Raw genomic sequence first — 17,382 nt, 5'->3', positions numbered from 1 at the left:
TGTCGAAGTAATCGAAATTTGTTCCGATCTGTAGTTGTAATGAAGCAAAAATATTCTGCGCGCAAATAACAGTGCGATCCAAAAAAAAAAGTTTGGCCACATATTTTTTAAAAAATAGTAATTAACTGGAAATATAGCACATGATGTTTTTGTATCGGATGTTTGTCGCTGATGGATTCAGATGGCTTGATCAGGTAGATGTAGTTGAAGTAGCCGCCCGGCGCACTGGCGAATTTGACCATCGGTTGCTTTGTGTACGTCTTCTTTTTTCTTTCGTCCAAAAGTGCACCAAGTAGAAAGATCACATGAAGTTTGACCAACATGCACGTTGTCCTGGAGTCTGGCTTGCTTGGCGCGTGCTGCTGCTGCGTGGTCTGCAACGACTTAGAATGGCTTATGCGTACCTAGCCGGACAACGAAGGGTCGGCTCACCTGCCGGGCGTTGCTATGCATCTTGTAGATTGATCTGATGAGGTAGATGACGTCTTCCGTGCTCGATTTGTCCCTTTACGGCCCAATCGTTCGGGACCATGGGGTACAGCAGATGTTGTTTTTTTTGTCGGTGAAGAGAGAAAACGGGCTTGTTGGCCTCCAAGTAATCTTCTGAAGAGCCCGGGACTCCATGACGCACAGCAGCGTGCACGCGTGATGCGCACTCGCCGAATCCCGCGATTTCCCGGCTGCCATTAATTCTTTGACGAAGCTGAACAAAGGCGAGTAAACCAGATGCGATCTAGATGTTGTTGATGACAAACTTAACGGATCTCGCCCGGATGACAAAATCCCGATCAATCGTGCGTAGCTCAGGTCGAGAGCGGCCTTGGAGCGGCGGCGGGCGAAGTTTCCCGGGAAGAAGCTCACCGGAGATGAGATCTAACGGGCGGCGCTGGCGCGAGGTAGGAGAAGAAGTGGTGAATGCGGTGAAAAATGAAACTTACCGAACGCGAGGGGTATTTATAGACCCTGCGCGGTGATTCGTGAGCCGGATCCAACGGTGGAAACGGAATGGTCGCACCGTTGGATGACCGCCACGTGTCTTAGGTCAAAGCGGTGAAATGAACGCAATGGTGACCTAACTGCGCGCCACCGAAATTTCCGGCTGAAGATTCGCATCTCCGAAAATTTAGCGCGAGAAAAGAGGAAGTTGTGCGCGACGTGGGCAAAAAATTTGCTAAGTTACCATTACGGAAGAACGAATGATTTCCAGTTGATTGAAGTCGGAAACGATGAAGTTTTGGAGGCTCTTCAAGATTCTCTTCGGATCCGGACAAAGCTAGACGGAGGAATGATGAATCTCGGAGAACTTCGGGGGCTACTGTTCTGGGTATACTTTATGGGTATACCAACGACGTGGTCTAGATCCGGCAAGCCCGGGTGGCCCGAAGATGGTGATGGTGGCATATGGCCCATCGGGCGGCCCAGTTGTTGTTGATAGAAGATGGATGAAGTCCAGCCCAGGAACAGGAGCCAGATCTCAACCGACCTATACGGAAGTCGGATCCGTGAAGGCCCATGAAGTATCCGGATCCACTACGGCAAGTAAGGAAAGGTGGATCCTTGACGTGCACGGCAATGTAATATTCCGTAGATAGACATCTTGTATTCCGGCTAGGACTCTCTGTGTAAACCCTAGATCCGAGCGCCTTTATAAGCCGGATCCTGGGAGCCCTAAAGGCACAACCACAACTCATTGTAACAACGCGAAAGCGCCCAGATAATTCTAGACAAGTAGCAGTAGGCCCTATCCTCGAGCAGGTGTTTCGAAGCTGGGTAAATTGCGTACCACCGTCCCGAGGACTCTCCGCCCTATGGCCCCTACTTCTTCTCCCCATCGTGAGGACCCCTCCTCCGAGGCACCGTCGAATAGGCAACGACAGGCACCCAACACCTTGCTCTTTTTGCAATATTATGGACCAACACATTATGCATGCTAGTTGCGGTATGAAGTCATGAAAGGACAATAAAGCACTCAATACTTCCTCATGAGCTAAAACAAAACACAAAACATGTGGTAATTTTGAAGGTTTAAAGGTAGCACACAAGCAATTCACTTTGAAGTGGAAGTGAAATACCACATATAGGTATGTATGGTGGACTCAATTGGCACTTTGGTTGAGCTCATACTCAGTACAAGTGAAGGCTAGCAATAGACTGGGAAGCGATAATCAAGAAAGCAGTAGTTGTCATAATCATGCTTGCGACGGACAAAATTAACGGAAGCATAAAAGTAATACAAGAACTCCGAGGCAAGATAAATCATCAAGGCTTAAATGGCTTTTTTTAGTCTTATGCATGCTTGAGCATGTGCCAAGTCGATTCAAAGCATTCAGAGGAGGATACCACAATGTCATACCGTTATATGAATAAAGCAATGCAAGCAAACATCTATATGACATGTTACCTACTATTAGTAAATTGGAACTAATCATGAGAGAGCATAAACTACTAAGCGTCATTAAGTAACATACACCTTACACAAATAAACTAAGCATGTCCATATAAATGAGTATATGTACAAAAATGAAAATAAATAGAGTTCATACCAACCTCTCACCACAACTCGAATTGTCGTGACCGTCATTATTTGCTCTTCACTTGTGTGGCTTGAATAATATGAAATGATAACCAAGCTCCAATGAAGTCACGGAAGACCATTGAAGCCCGCATCAACTTCGCAAAACAAAAGAAGAACAATAAATATTTTTGGGTTTTCGATTTTTAATCAACATACAAAGCAAAATATTTTTGGATTTTCAAATAGCAAGCCATAATGAGAAAATGAAGCAAACTAAAGAAGCAAATGAAGAGAAAAAACAGAAATATTTTTGGTATTTTTGTGTTCTGGAAATTAGAAACAAAATCAAGAACAATAAAAAGAAAGAAAACTAACATAAACGCGCAAATGCAACTAGTGGCAGAAATCTGCCAACCCAGAACAGCAGACAAAGATAGATTTTTTTTGAATTTGTTTTGTAGCTCAGCTCGAAAAGTGCTCAACTAACGAAAGTTAGATAACAACCTGGGGCATATGCTCAAAAATGGGCAGCTTCCTGTGAACACTAAACAAACTAGATTGTGGTATAGGAGCCTCCCTTTCTTCTCCATAAACAAATAGCCTTCTATATACTATACTTCCTGCACAAGAGTTAGCAGTAACAAATTGATGATGTTTCATAGCAGCAAGATCAAGTCTCTGTGGTTCCAACAACACATCATTTGGATCAATAAGAAGATCCAAGGCAGTTATAATACGTATAGCAGCAATTCCTCCATAAATGGGTCCTTTAGCAGTTAAGCGAAGAGCAATGAGAGCACCAAGATTGTACTTAGTACTATTGTTGAGTGCAGTAGCTAGAAAAGCCAAGTGATAATGAGAAATATTACTAGTATTTTCCCTACCAAGAATACTAGTGGCAAGCTAATAAGTAAAGTATCTAATAGCTGGGAGTTGAATGTTCCTTATCTTGCCACGCTGGGCTCTGCGGTCATCATCATTCGCCACCTCCCGGTAAAGCTCCAACAAATCAGCGGGATTGTCCTTAATCTTCCTTGCTGTCCCAATAGTAGGAATACCTAGGATTTCACAAAATCTTGACAAAGACAAAGTGACAGACTTGTTATAGATTTTAAATAACACTCGGTTTGAAGACAATGTTGCTAAAGGAGAAACTCTCAATGAAGGTTTTAGTGAGCAAAGCATATTGTTCACTCTCATCATTCATGTAAGTAGTTAAGCCAACCCTGTGAACAAGGAGCAAGAAATCATCATAGATCCCTGCATCTATCATGAAGTTAGCGCAAGGGAAAGTGGATGGATGTGCATCTCCATCACCCCTTTCACCAATGTCCGGTGCAATGAGATCTTCATTATAATATTGCCTAAATTGGGTAGATGATCTTGAAGACCTTCTTGGCCCAGGTGCTTCTCTCTCAAAGATTTCTCCATATGTGTGGTTGTCCATCCTTCTCTGAAATTTTAAGCAAACCTCATAAAAAGTGATTTTAAGACAAACAAATAAAGGAGAACACTATGAATACTTATAAGAGGACTAAACATGCATCAAAACAGCTTATCCAATCATAATAAAAGCATGCAAGCTCACTTAACATGTCATCTACAACATCAAAATACTCAAGATATAATCCACCAAACAAAATTCTACTTGGAAAATCGAAGGAACAAGTTAAGCAAATAAAAACTGTAATAAAAGTATAAACTATGTATTCATGGCAGAGCAAGTTAAGCTACAAGTGAAGAAAGAAAAACCGGAAGCAAATTTTGCCCCAAGGCTCATATACCTCTTCAACTTTGACCTTCACCACTGCAACCTTCTCCTTTGTTTCTGAAATACCCTTCCTCAGAATCACACCCGTGTTGGCAGCAGCAGAGATGAAGCGTTCCTGCACGGTATCGCCTGGTGGCGGCGGTCGCTGCCTAGCATCCTGGAAGATAGCCCAACGTCTCTTCACCACTGACCCGACCTTCCCAGCGACATCAGCTATGTTATCCCCTGCAGACTATCCTGCCTGCTTCAGCTTGAAGCCTGCACCCCCGAAACATCCACAACCAGCATTCAGAATCGAAAGGGGAATTCACATATAAATAAATAGAACACAAATATGGTTCTGTGACACGAAACAACACTTCTTTTAGTAATCCAGCAGTGCACACAAACACAACTTCACCCAATATATATATGCCATGCCAGTTCTAGATAAGTAGGCATGAGAACAAACATCGAACGAGGAGAGTGCTACTGTAGCACGTACTGGATGAAGAGAAGAAATCGGTGGCCTTCCGACGCCACTGAGGGGATTCCACAAGCGACATCATCACCACCTGCATAACAGAAGGTACGAATCAGGGGAAAACCACGGTGCACAAAAGGTACGTATACTAAGAGCAGGATGCGCAAATCTGAAGCAATCCCCTGGCTAGACTGCTTGGCATGGCAGCAAACATATTAGGGCGACTTCTTTTGGGCTTATAACCCTGCTTCTAGGTGCCAAACCAGTGAAGCCCAAAAGAACTGTCCAGCTTATGTATAGCTTATTTGGACCGAGAAGCTAGCCCCAAGTGCAAATTGAGAAACTCCTGGAGACCTGTTTCCCGAGCTTCTGGTTGAGAGAGGCGAACCGGTACTCGAACCTGCACCTCAAGTTCGGACCATTTTACAGAGAATGCCACTCCGTAGTGGCTGCCGGTCAAAAAAGATTATAGAACGAAAAAAAAAGAACGTACCTTATCTCCCCCATCGAGCAGTCCCAGAGAGAGAATCCCCATCGAGCAGAGTCGCCGCTCCCCGCCGCTCGTCGCTGGCCCGATGCCCCGCCGCCAGTCCACCACCACCGGCTCCTCCGCCAGTCCACCACCGGCCCGGCGCCCCGCCGCCCGTCCACCACCGGCCCGACGCCCCGCCGCTCGCCGCGGCCCCGAGCGCCGCCGCAGTCCAGCACCACCGGCCCGACGCCCGCCGCCGGTACACCACCACCGGCCCGACGCCCAGCCGCCAGTCGCCGCTCGCCGCCGCCCCGTCGCCCCGCCGCCGCTCCACTTCTCGCGTCGGGTTCATCTCCCGCAGCACGGACAGGACCACGCCGATCTGCCGCTGCCGCCGGTTGAAAGCTCGGCCAACTCGATGGCAACCCCTATGCCCACGGTAAGGCTCTACCCTTCCAATTTCAGACCATGTACATCAGCAAATCTTCCAATTTCTGTCCATGTACGTGTTTATTGATGTGCTAGTTCTGGTTATTCTGTACATGTTCATGGTTCTGGTAGTTATAGTTTTAATTTCGTGATATGTTGCATTGCTGCACATCAATTCTGGGCAGTATGATGTACTGATGTTGTATGGACTGATGCTCGGCCTAGGTTCGCCAATTATCCGCACCCTCCTCATGGTAATGCCATCGCATATGAAGTATATACAAGAAATATTATGTTGTGAATAATTGATTGGAAGTTTTGACATCACTTCAACATGCAGGAAAATACTATCTTGTCGACTCTGGATATCCAAATAGAACTGGTTATCTTGCTCCATTCAAAGAGCAACGGTACCATGTTCCAGACTTCCAAGGAGCACCTCCACAGAACATGGAGGAAAAATTCAACCATCTTCATTCATGTTTACGAAATGCAATTGAAAGAGCATTTGGTGTTCTAAAAATGAAGTGGCGCATTCTTCTTTCCATACCACATTTCCACGATCCTCTGACGCAAACGAAGATCATCACCGCATGCATGTGTTTGCACAACTTCATTCGCGACAGTAAGCTACATGATGCCCATTTCGACAGGATCGAGCGGGCCTCATATATCCATGAGGATAGCGCATCTTTTACCAGCGGACACACTTCCTCTTCTGCTGATGGCGCCATGGCTCAACTACGTATTGCTGAGAGTTTAGTTGCGTGAGATGTTCTTTTATTGTAGTTATGAATACACTATGACATTTGTTTTATTTTGGATTGTACTAAATTATACTACGACACCGTATTCTCATTATTATTAGACTTTCCTTAATTTTCCTCATTCATTTATAGCTGATTTTTCACTAAAACGGACCATATCTATGGTATTATAAGTTATTTCGAACACATATCCATTTTAGGGACATTACAGGCATTTCACAACTCAACACCTCAAATAAGCAAAATTCCTAGAAGCCCAAAAGAATAGGAGGAACTTGCTTCTAGGAGCTTCTTCCCACCACAGTTTCTCCTCACCATTTTCTATAAGCTAGCTTCTGCATAAGCAGGAGCCCAAAAGAAGTCGCCCTTATTATCCAGCAACACGTATTTTAAAATTAGAAACGACAAATATCGAAACCTTCAAATAACCGTTAAGGCCCATTTTAAAAAATGCTAGTACATAAAAAAAAATTACATTCGAGTTTTTTTTATTATATTAGAGATTTTTTTAGCATATCTGGCTGTAGCCAGCTGATGGCTAGCGTTTGCCAAATTTTATGGTTCCCAACCTTTTTTTTATAGGAACGGAGCAGATCAATATGACCATCAAACGCAGCCCAATTGCAGAGGCGCTGGATTGATTCCAGCGGAAACAGCCCAGCCCAGGAAGGCAACAGCGCCTCCATTCTCGCCTCCTCCAAATCGCAGGAAACCCCAATTCATTCATCACCCACACATCCACAGGCCGCACGCACCCATCCCCGAGCTCAGACCCGAGGGAAAGGAAGAAAAAAAAAAGGAAATGCTGCGCCACGCCGCCCACCGCCTGACCTCCCGCGCCGCCGCCGGCTCCATCAGCCGCAGGGCCCTCGCCACCAACAAGGAGGTATATTCTATAGCCCCGAGCACGCCCCCTTCCGATCCCAGATCTGCGCGTGTGCGACCAGGGTTTCGGGGTGTTCGCGCGATCTAGCAGCTGGGTTATTGTGGTGCTAGATTACTGAGGGAGGGGAGAGGGGCCTCCGCGATCCGGTTCATCCCGCGGGATAGTTGGAACCCTAGGTGCAATCTTGTTTGGGGTCGTGATGGTTTTGATCTCGTCATTGTTCATGTCGAATGATTTGCCCTCTGGTCAATTGCTGCATAGGCTGGAGTTTCTTGGTGAGATTGTTAGATAATATATACTATCAGGTATCCCCATTGTCCGGTCGGTAAGCCTCGCCATGCCGTACCTGATATTCTTGGTGATATTCTTTAGCAGCGGCAGCCCGACTAGATCTAGCAGCACTAAATCCGCGGTACGTGCTCTCGCCTCGAATCAGCCCGTTCATTCCCCCCGCCAATGTACTTCGTAATCGCCAGCTCAAACCGAATGCTGGACTGGACTACACTACAGGATTGTATTAGATTCGTCGTCGCTAGGCAGGGCTATACATATTAATGAAGCTGGCTCACGCGAGGTTTCAGTTCAGACCCTAGGCTAGGCTCCCTGCTTGCTGGAATGTGGCTTAATTCTCATGCAGCTTTGCTTTGCTAGGGCATGATCGGGACCTACAAATAGAGAATCCAATCTGAAGGAATTCTTTCATTTGTTAGTTCATGTCGATTTTGAACTAGAAGAAAACTGCTTTAATCTGTTGAAAGCATGGTTTAGCCTCTGTTAATGTTTCTTCACCTTTGGGATGAAGCCTCTGTACAATTTTCATATATCCTTTTGACTCTATCTGTTTAATTCATTAACATTTTCCAGCCTCCTGTAGATCCTTTTTTTTGTTTGAGATTTGTAACCTATTATAGCGCATGCCATTAGCACATGACAATGACTTTCATTTTTGGAAACAGTTTAACAACACAGCTCCTGCCATATATACACTTAGAGTGACAACAAAACAAGGCCACTCAAACTTAAAATGTCGGTGCTTTGCTTAACTTAGTTTTACACGGTCAATTAGGGTAACATGTTGGAGAAATATTTGGTGAGATGGGGCCTATGGTGCAATCTTAATGCAATCCATTATAAAAAAAGTTACAAAACTTCTGTTAATTATTATCTCTAAATTTGCTCTATGTTTAAAATTTGAAGTTTAAACATGACCTTTGTTCAGAGTAAACATAAACAAGAATATTGTAACAATGTTTAAGAATTATCGCTCTCTGAATTTTCTCTTAGCCATTACTCCTACATAGGTTGTGTCTAAACTTACATTTTGAAAGATAGGTAGAGTAATACTAGAATTATTGTAACAGGGTTGGTGTATCTCTGAATTTGTACCTGCTTTCGACAGGTTCAGTTAACTGTAGTGTTTCAGTATCGCTGGAGTCGTGTTTAGTTGGGCCTTGGGCCTGGGCTGGCGGTCTGTGTGCTGAGTGTGAGTGGATATACATGTAATGGCCAGTGAGTCCAATGTTGGAACGACCTATGAACTTATGAAGGAATTGAATTTCAGTCTTGTTCCTGTCTCTTCTTCTTCCTCCTCTTGAAGTTTTTCCTTGATCCTAATTCCCTTCGCCACAAACCCTAGCTGTGGTCACCACACCGTAGGCTACGCTGGACATTACAATGATGTGTACAAATTTTCCAGATTTTTTTCCATGAGTTTCGGTAGTAGATTGCAAATCAGTATATATATCTTACTGAAGGAAATAATATTAGAAAAAAGTCTACCGGATTAATTGTTGAGAAGAAATTTCGTGTATACTACTTTTCTTCTAACTAATAGTACCAGGTTTGTTAATTGATGTAGGTTGGCAAGCCTATTGAGGAGACCAAGGAAGATGTGTACCCAAAGAGGATGCAGTCTGAAAGCTTGCCTGCCAAGATACGCATCGTGATGAAATCTTTCAATAGCCAAAAGGACAATCTGAGTGGGCTTGAGCCTTACATGCGCAAGGTTGGGTTGCCTGAATCGCGATCCTTGTACACCGTGTTGCGATCACCTCATATTGATAAGAAATCCAGGGAGCAATTCTCAATGCATGTGAAGAAATGTTTCGTGGAAAAAAAGGCGGAGACACATGAATTGGCCAAGAAGTTCTTCTGGTTAAAACGGCTGCGTATATTGGGGGCTCAGTATGAAATCAATATTAGCTTCAAGACCCGTTTGGATAAAAATGATTGGCTGCCGCAAAAGTGTGGGCCTGCTCCGACAGTATTTCCAAGCCAAAAAGGGAGGCAGGTTAGAAAAAGAAGGTGGTTGGGTTATTGAGTTATCCCCTGGTTCAGAATAAATCGTACTAGGCTGGTAGCTGGTTGATTAATTGTTATTTGCTTGCGGTGCTTTCTTGCCTTATAGGTACTAGAGCTGCTTCAGGTCTTGGTTTGATCTAGCACCTACAAATATGTTCTATGTAATGTCACATGAAACTCTGGATGTATGTGGCCTATCATCATTATCATATTTACTATCTATTGGTTAAGTGCCATTAAAGTATATCTGTAAGTGGAAACGGCGGGCCACGGTGCCGCCGCCCAAGCCCAATTACCTGCTAAATAGACATCCAACAAAAGCAAAAAAATCGTGGCAGCAACTCACGGTTCGCCCGCTACAGCCGCCATGCCGCTCCCGAGTCCCGGCCCCTTCCATGGCGATGGAGGCTGCCGCCGCCCCACAGCCTCCGCTCCCTCACTCAACTCCTCTCTCCACCGGCGGAACAGCTCCACCGCCGCCGCCCCATCCCTCCGCTCCCCCAACCTCTCTTCTCCCGTCGCCTCCAACCCGTCCCTTGAGCAGCCGTTCGGCGAGATCTGTGGGGAACCACATGAGTCTGTCCATGCCCATGAGGAGGAGCAGGATGGGTGTCTGGTGCGGGAGAAGGAGCAGGGATGCAGCCAGATTCGTCACACGAAGAGCCGGAAGAAGGTAAGAGCAAGATCACGATTTTCATCTTGACCTCGATCTCCTGATGATTTCTATGTATAATGCGGAGGCAGAGCGAGCGACGGGAGCGGGCAGGTGGCCGGCCGCTAATAATAACGGTATTATATGAACGGGCTGCATCGTTCAGTTTAGGTTGAACGGGCACAATCGGCACTTGGTGGGCCGCCACGAGCGTGGCCACTTACAGGTATACATTAAAGTGACCATCCACGTATTTTTGAGATGATGATGATAATAAAATGTGGAGAACATGATTCACGATGTCTGGCAACATGCGATGTGCTATCCTCAGAATATGCCTTAAGCCTGAATGTATGAGCTAGCATGAATGTTTGATATGCACGAGAAATGAAGAGTGAAGACACCGATTCTGATTATCTATACCTAATTTTCGTCTAATTTTCCATTGAACCAATTTACCCTCCCACCAATTTGCCCTCCCACAATAATAAAGGAGTATTATATTGTAGTCCGTACGTCATCAAAAATGTTTGATGTCAAAGATTAGGAGCATTAAGATTATCCAATCTTATCTTAACATCCGGATTAATATCTAACCGTCCAACTTTAGGAGCATTAAGACTACCAGAGAAGGAAGTAAACAGGTCAATCCGTCACAATCAAGGGATGGGCACGATCAGGAAATCGCCACAATCAGGGGTGATCGGTTTCTTTCTTTTCTGCTTCTCTTCAGTTTGATCCAATCACAATTTTTGGTTTGTATGTGTCTTTTCTCGCCGTTTGATTGCCTTCTCTTGCGCAAGTGGGTCATCTAATATCATTCCTTCTTTTTTCCTGTAATCAGTCCACTTGCCAAACTCAAGATTTCTATTTCATGAAAGCATCGCTGTCTTTTTCTATCACTTATCATCCTATCCAAAGGATAAGTTGGAGCGACTCACAGTCGTCTGATATCATTCCTTCTTTGTTCCTGTAATCAGTGCACTTGCCAAACTCAAGATTTCTATTCCATGAAGTGCCGCTGGCCTTATCTGTCAACTTATCATCCTATCCACCGGATAAGTTGGAGCGGCTCACGGTTGATCTTCCTGGAGACTCCGCGACATTGAGTACAGGCAAGAACAGTATGCCGCCTTCGATTTTCTAGGGTTACGATTAATTTGCTACCCAATTTGTCAATGTCAGGGACGGATTACCTCGACGGCATCTTCCTGCTTATCGAGATCCCCGCCAATCACCATGAGCGCTCGATGTTTAGCCAGTACCCTGACCTCACTGTTGGCTGCGAGGTGAAGAACCTCCATGTTGAGCTCATTGCAGATCCTACCATTGCCGCCTCGTCGGCCACCGTCCGCTTGACCGCTTCCACTGCCCCACCACCGTGTGCCTCTCGCTGCGCCGCGTCAATTTCTCCGACCTCCATTGCAGGGCCGTGCACCCATGCTCCGTCCCCGAGATCATCTGACTGCACTTCATCCAGTATGATGACACATGCATGGCAAGAATGTTGGTGTTGTGCCCCTGTCTCCGCATCCTCGGCCGGCACTCCTGCAATGACTTACGTGCAGTCTGTGTTACTGTGGTCATGGTAATGAACCTGAACGGCAGAAGTTGTCATTAAGCACCAACGCAGGTAGACAGGTATGAACCTGGAGTGTTGACTTGTCATATTTTGTTGCTTGTGATGATGCTAGGGCAAGGAACCCGTGCATCTTTATCTGTTATTGTCACATTATCCTCAATTAGTTCCGGAGGTTGAACACTAAGCTGCCCTCCAGAAACACTAACATATATGGTGCGCATAGGTGATATATGAAGATTGATGCTAGAAAAATACTACGCCAGACTCTGTTGTTTACATATTCAATAAGCTCACATGGTATGTCAGATCAATATCTCTGCATATATTATTCAACAAGAGTTCAGGGCAAGTGGTAAGGGTACCTGGTAAAAGTGACAACTTCATCTTCATTGTCTACTCCAGACTCAAGTGGGCAGAATAGAATTGCATAAGATGCTTTCTTAAGAACAATTGCTCCTTCTCGTGATTACTCTATGTTACTTGATTGCCTTATTTCGTGCAAAATTATCTTACCTTCATCCTTAAAATCTCCATTTATGATACCATATTTCAATTTGGAACGAATAAATGATCTGTAACCAATGGATGTTGGTCATTACATGCAACTTAAGTGAACATCTTTGTACACTTGTTTCCTGCTATTTTACACCCCTTCAAAATAAATTTGACATTTTGTTTTACTTACTTTACACAATGTTATCTTCAAATTTATAAATCCACTCATGAACTCGACATGTTCTTAATTTAGACATGTACACTGATGCATCAGAATAATTCATAAAGTCATTGGTTTTGGGACTTTGAGGAGAGTTAGAGCTTCCATCTGCATTGCATCTTAACTCTTTGAACTCCTCCAACTGAACATGTTCTTTCTACAAAATTAATTGTTGTTTCCGCATATAGTTCAGTGAACTTTGACTGAAACGAACTGGAATCAAGCTTCTTCTTTATTGTGCTGGAAAGCATAACATTGAAGAAATTAAGCCTGTTAGCTTAAGATAATCCCTACGTGTAAAGAAAATGGTTCTAATACTTGTATTTGCATAAATTTGTAGCTAGGTCATTTACGTGTGTTGGTTTGTCTTTGTATTCATAATCCTTACAAGTGCCAGATTTGGCAAGTTGTAATTTAAACTTCCAGTGTAGAACAGATAACACCATTAAGCTGGTCTACCTTTATCATACCTAATTGTTTAATATTTACACTCATGTGTCGGTTTTCCTTTTCTTTCTAAGTGGCGCAACTGTGCAATTTAATTCTTGAGGTATTGTCGTTGACTCGATGGTGTGGTCTAGCCACTTCAACATGGTACATAGTGCATTCAGACTTTATGAATAAAACACACAAATGTCTTGTATGAGGTCGTATGAATCTTTACCTAAGATAGAGCTCAGATCTCCCTTACTAAACTCAGTATACCGGCTAGTATGGTGCATAAATTCTGGAGATGACAAACTTTGTAGTACTAAGAAAAATTTCAGTTATTCATTGGTGTACAAAGTCAACCTATGCCATGTACGTTTTTTGAAAATATCATCTTTTCTTATCAGAAGTGTGCATGGATGGTTTTTCATTGGCAAAAATATTTTAGATACGAAACTATGGCCTTGGCGTAGGAAGTCAATGAAAGTTCAGAGATGGTAAACCTAGAGGCGGTGAATAGGTTTCTACAAATTTTAATTTTTTCTTTGCAATATTAGGCTTTGCGGAATATGAAGGTGAGCCTAATGCAAACTAGGTGAGGCACCCTATATGATGATACAAGTAACTCAAGCACGAAGGCTCTCACATGTAGTTATATCACAAGTAAGGAGTTCGGTTAGAGATAACCGATAGCACGCGGAGACGAGGGTTTATTTCCGTGTTCCCTTCCTTTGCAAGAAGGTATGTCACGTTTGGAGGGGTGGAGGTCCCACGAAGGATTACCCAACGCCACGAAGGCTCACCCTATTCTCCGGAGCCTATCCCACGAAGGAATAGCTCACTCACTTGTGGTAGACTTTGAGGTAGCCTCCAAACCTTCACAATCTTGTCAGGAGCAAATCCACAGCCCGGATGCTTCCAGACCTCTTTTGCCCACCTAGGGTTTCCAAGGAACCCTAGAGAGCAAGTTTCTTGATGAATACAAGGGGCAACAAGATTTGGCTCGGTAGAACGGTAGATCAGGGCCTCCTCTAACTTTTCCTCGGAGGGATTTGAGTTTGAGTGGAGGAGGAGGGAGATCTGAGGCTGTTGGTGTTTCTATCAATGGAGTATGAAAGAGAGAGCTCAAGAACATCTTGTAGTGTAGTGCCTAACTGTTCAGAGGTAGGAGAAGGGGTTTTTATAGTGTCACTTGAAATCTGGCCGTTGCAGCTTGACACCTCAGCATTTTCTTCGAGGAACCTGGTCAACCGAGTCTGGGGCCGGGCCACCCGGTGTGCGGGCCAGTCAGACCGGGCCAGGGGCCGGACCGTCCGGTCCATACCGGACCTGGCGCCGGGTCGTGACCGGGGCCGAACTTGTCGCTCAGTACATGGCCCTCAGCTGCCACCAGTGTTGAAGTCGGTCCTGACCGGGGCACCCGGTCCACAGCCCGGTCCAGCCGGGCGTGGGACCGGGCGGTCAGCCGGGCAGGCACCGGGCGAAGGGAAAAGTCCCCTGGATTGTGCCCCGTGTGCACCGGTCCAGGGGCCGGTCGGCGCCGGGCTGGCCGGTGCCATGGCCGGTCTGACCGGGCCAGTGACCGGCCTGTTGCTGAGGAGACCTTCTTTATTTTTGACGAAGTGGGGGGTCTACCTTTTCCTTTTTGTTCCATTGATACACCATTATGCCTATTTGGCTAATACCTGGAAATAATCTCATAGACATGTATTAGTCCAATTACTCTATCAACGGTGTCATTGTTACCAAAATAATGGATAAGGGTAAAATACCCTTACAGTCAACTTATACGATATATGTTTGTGAAAATACCATCTTTTCTTATTATAAGTGTGCATCGATGGTTTTTTGTCGGCAAAAATATTTTAGATACTAAACTAAATGACGTTACCTGGATATTTTTCAGGACCTTATTCTGCAAGATTAAACTGGGAAACCTTCGGGGGTCATCGCCGTGATGGTGGTATGTCACTCTTCCCACCAACAAGGGATACCGGACAAGGAGTTTTTCTTACTACACTTCTGAACATTTTCGTAAGGTATACCTATGTGTTAATCAAGGAATCCTTTCAGGACTGCCGCACATTTTTTGCCGTGCTGTGTGAAAGCACCAACTTGCAAGGAGCTAATGGCATGCGAACTGAATGTTTTTTGATTGCTCTGGTCAGGGCCGTGTTGGAGGCGGAGTGGAGCTAAAAACAAAGACGACCATTGTTTCCATCCGCAGGTGTATATATTTGTCTAATGTCTTTCGGTTTCTAATAGTAGACGAGGGGTGTTTGATTGAAGGAGATTAATGAGAGAAAATGTGACAGATTGTATACCGCAATGATATTAGAAACCATACTCATGGTGCCAGATGGGAGGGACAAAAGAAATACATTCACATTGGTCCAAACTTAGCATACGTTGTGCTCTATGCATTTGACGAAATATAGCAACTCATATGCACACATACTAAGCTTCTTTTCCGTGGTAACATACACGGTTATTTTGTTGTTTCACAATATGATCTTATGCGACGGTAAATAATTGGTCCATCCAATATGCACGGTGGATATTCTATGTTGCATATATTTTATTTTATTCAACATGAAAAATTATTGTTGTGCATCAATGTTACGAGTTCCGGAAGAATTTCTTGGTACTCTTTCTCAAGTATCATGAAAATGAAGCAGGAGACAATATCTCTAATGTTGTACGACAATATCTAAGTAGATATTAGTTAATAAAAATAATTAATCAGGTGCTTATTTCATATTCACACGATATCAATTATAACAATTGTCCAAATATAATTGAAAAAATGTATAATCTCTGATGAGGACATCCCTGCCAAACTACTACCTCCGTCACTACAAGATAAAGACGATGTTGTTGTGAAGCTCAAGTCCAATGAAGTTAGGATTTGACCTATGACAAGAGCTCGTGCGAAGCTACTCAAACAACAAGTGAACTTGTTCTTAAATGATACTTTGATCGATGAGAACTTTATACTGTCTAAGTCCTTTTAGTTATGTATGATTAGGTACAAAGAGGGAGCAAGCATCGCATAAGGAGAAGAGGAGCAGCTGGACATGGAGCTGGACATGAAGACATCCCATGGACGCGCGAGAGAGGAGAGGGAGGCATGCGCGAGGGAGGAAGATCAAGTCCAGGCCGGCGCACAGCCCGATCAGACCGGCCGTCACGCCGGCCTGCCCGGTCCCAGGCCCGGTCCAACCGGACCCCACGCTGGGAGTGGCCGGCGCCCGCCGGATCCAGTGTCGATGCCAACTGGGCGGGTGTACTGAGCCACCTGTCCCGCGCCCGGTTTCCACCCGGTCCCAGGCCCGGTCCAAACCGGACCGGCCGGTTCCTGGCCCGGTCGACCAGCCCCCACGTCGACCGTGTCCGAGTCAGTCTCGACCAGATCTCGATCTGGGTCGGTTTTTAATGTATTTTCTCGACCCCTGGTCGTCCTGAACCCCTATATAAGTGCTCAAGACGCCCACAAATTAGGTTTAGACCATGTTTAAGATAAACCTTAGTTCATAGTTGATTGATTTGCAACTCTATTGAATCAATACACCAATCCGCATCGATCCGGTCTTTTGCTACTAAAGTCTTGTGTGATCTGTTGTTCCATTGGGGATTTGAAGATTGCAACTTACCGCTTCGTGGTCGGCGGCTACGTGCGCAAGTGTGTGGAGTTGCAAATATCTTGCAGGGTTAAAAGTTGTTGCATTGGCGACAGGGACTGATCGAGAGACTTCATCGGCATCATACAAGTTATCTCCACCTCCTCATAGTATTATCTCCGCTGTGTTCATCGTGTGTTCATCACCATCACCGTCGCTTCCTGAGAAGATCGGGCAACCCCATATCATCTTGGTATCAGATTTCAGCATTTCCTCGGTAAGCCATCCACAATCCACCCCATAGTTGAGTTGTGAGTGTTTCCTATCCAGAAAAAGCCAAAAATATTAGGTTTAGGGTTTACCATAGCCTTAGATTGCACTAATTTCGAGTTTTAGTTGCTTTTAGTAGTTGTTTTTGCGTCTCTTTTTCTTCCATCTAGTAGATTGTTAGGGTTTGTGTTTCTGCTATCATCTAGTGTCAGTATTTGTTGTTCTGAGTCCACATAGCATACAGTTTGCGTGTTCCCAACCATAGACACAACCTATCGATATAAGTGACTAAGAACTTTCCCACAAGAGACTAGTTTTACCGCTCGACAGGCTGCTCGTTAGGGTTTTGGTGCTTTGCAATCTCTGTTTGCCGTGTTACAAAGAGTTGAGTCATAAAAATAAAAATAAAAAATAGAAAAGAAGCAAACAAGAGTTACAAGTGCTGCGTGTGATAAAAAAATCCAAAAAGAAAACTTAAGTGCTAGTAAGAGATCAAGTGAAGGCCTAGTT

The 17,382-nt window shown here is 44.6% G+C and overlaps 2 protein-coding genes across 3 annotated transcripts; both read left to right on the top strand.

Annotated features, from left to right (window-relative positions):
* Positions 1 to 7,131: 7,131 nt before the first annotated feature.
* On the top strand, positions 7,132 to 9,834 carry LOC127295001 (small ribosomal subunit protein uS10m). Of its 2 annotated transcripts, none has more exons than XM_051324901.2 (2): positions 7,132 to 7,303; positions 9,162 to 9,834. In XM_051324901.2, exons 1-2 carry the CDS (start codon positions 7,220 to 7,222, stop codon positions 9,621 to 9,623), a joined length of 546 nt encoding a protein of 181 aa, XP_051180861.1. In that variant the 5' UTR covers positions 7,132 to 7,219; the 3' UTR covers positions 9,624 to 9,834. The 2 variants fall into 2 exon arrangements, with proteins under 2 accessions (XP_051180861.1, XP_051180862.1); XM_051324902.2 differs by having other exon boundaries at positions 7,164 to 7,303; positions 9,144 to 9,834.
* Positions 9,835 to 10,860: 1,026 nt separating this feature from the next.
* LOC127295003 (uncharacterized) lies at positions 10,861 to 15,435 on the top strand. The gene is made up of 5 exons (XM_071819083.1): positions 10,861 to 10,955; positions 11,237 to 11,371; positions 11,442 to 11,897; positions 14,889 to 15,021; positions 15,151 to 15,435. Exon 3 carries the CDS (start codon positions 11,507 to 11,509, stop codon positions 11,846 to 11,848), a length of 342 nt encoding a protein of 113 aa, XP_071675184.1. The 5' UTR covers positions 10,861 to 10,955; positions 11,237 to 11,371; positions 11,442 to 11,506; the 3' UTR covers positions 11,849 to 11,897; positions 14,889 to 15,021; positions 15,151 to 15,435.
* Positions 15,436 to 17,382: the final 1,947 nt, after the last annotated feature.

The sequence above is a fragment of the Lolium perenne genome, chromosome 4 (genome assembly GCF_019359855.2).
Source record: "Lolium perenne isolate Kyuss_39 chromosome 4, Kyuss_2.0, whole genome shotgun sequence".
NCBI lineage: Eukaryota > Viridiplantae > Streptophyta > Magnoliopsida > Poales > Poaceae > Lolium > Lolium perenne.
Note: the sequence above shows the minus strand (reverse complement) of the source record. Positions and strands in the feature narration are given on the sequence as shown.

Coding starts and splice junctions, on each gene's coding strand:
- LOC127295003 (XM_071819083.1), top strand. CDS start 11,507: ATGTTTAGCCAGTACCCTGACCTCACTGTTGGCTGCGAGGTGAAGAAC.
- LOC127295001 (XM_051324901.2), top strand. CDS start 7,220: ATGCTGCGCCACGCCGCCCACCGCCTGACCTCCCGCGCCGCCGCCGGC. Junction 7,304..9,161: donor CCCTCGCCACCAACAAGGAG/GTATATTCTATA, acceptor TAATTGATGTAG/GTTGGCAAGCCTATTGAGGA.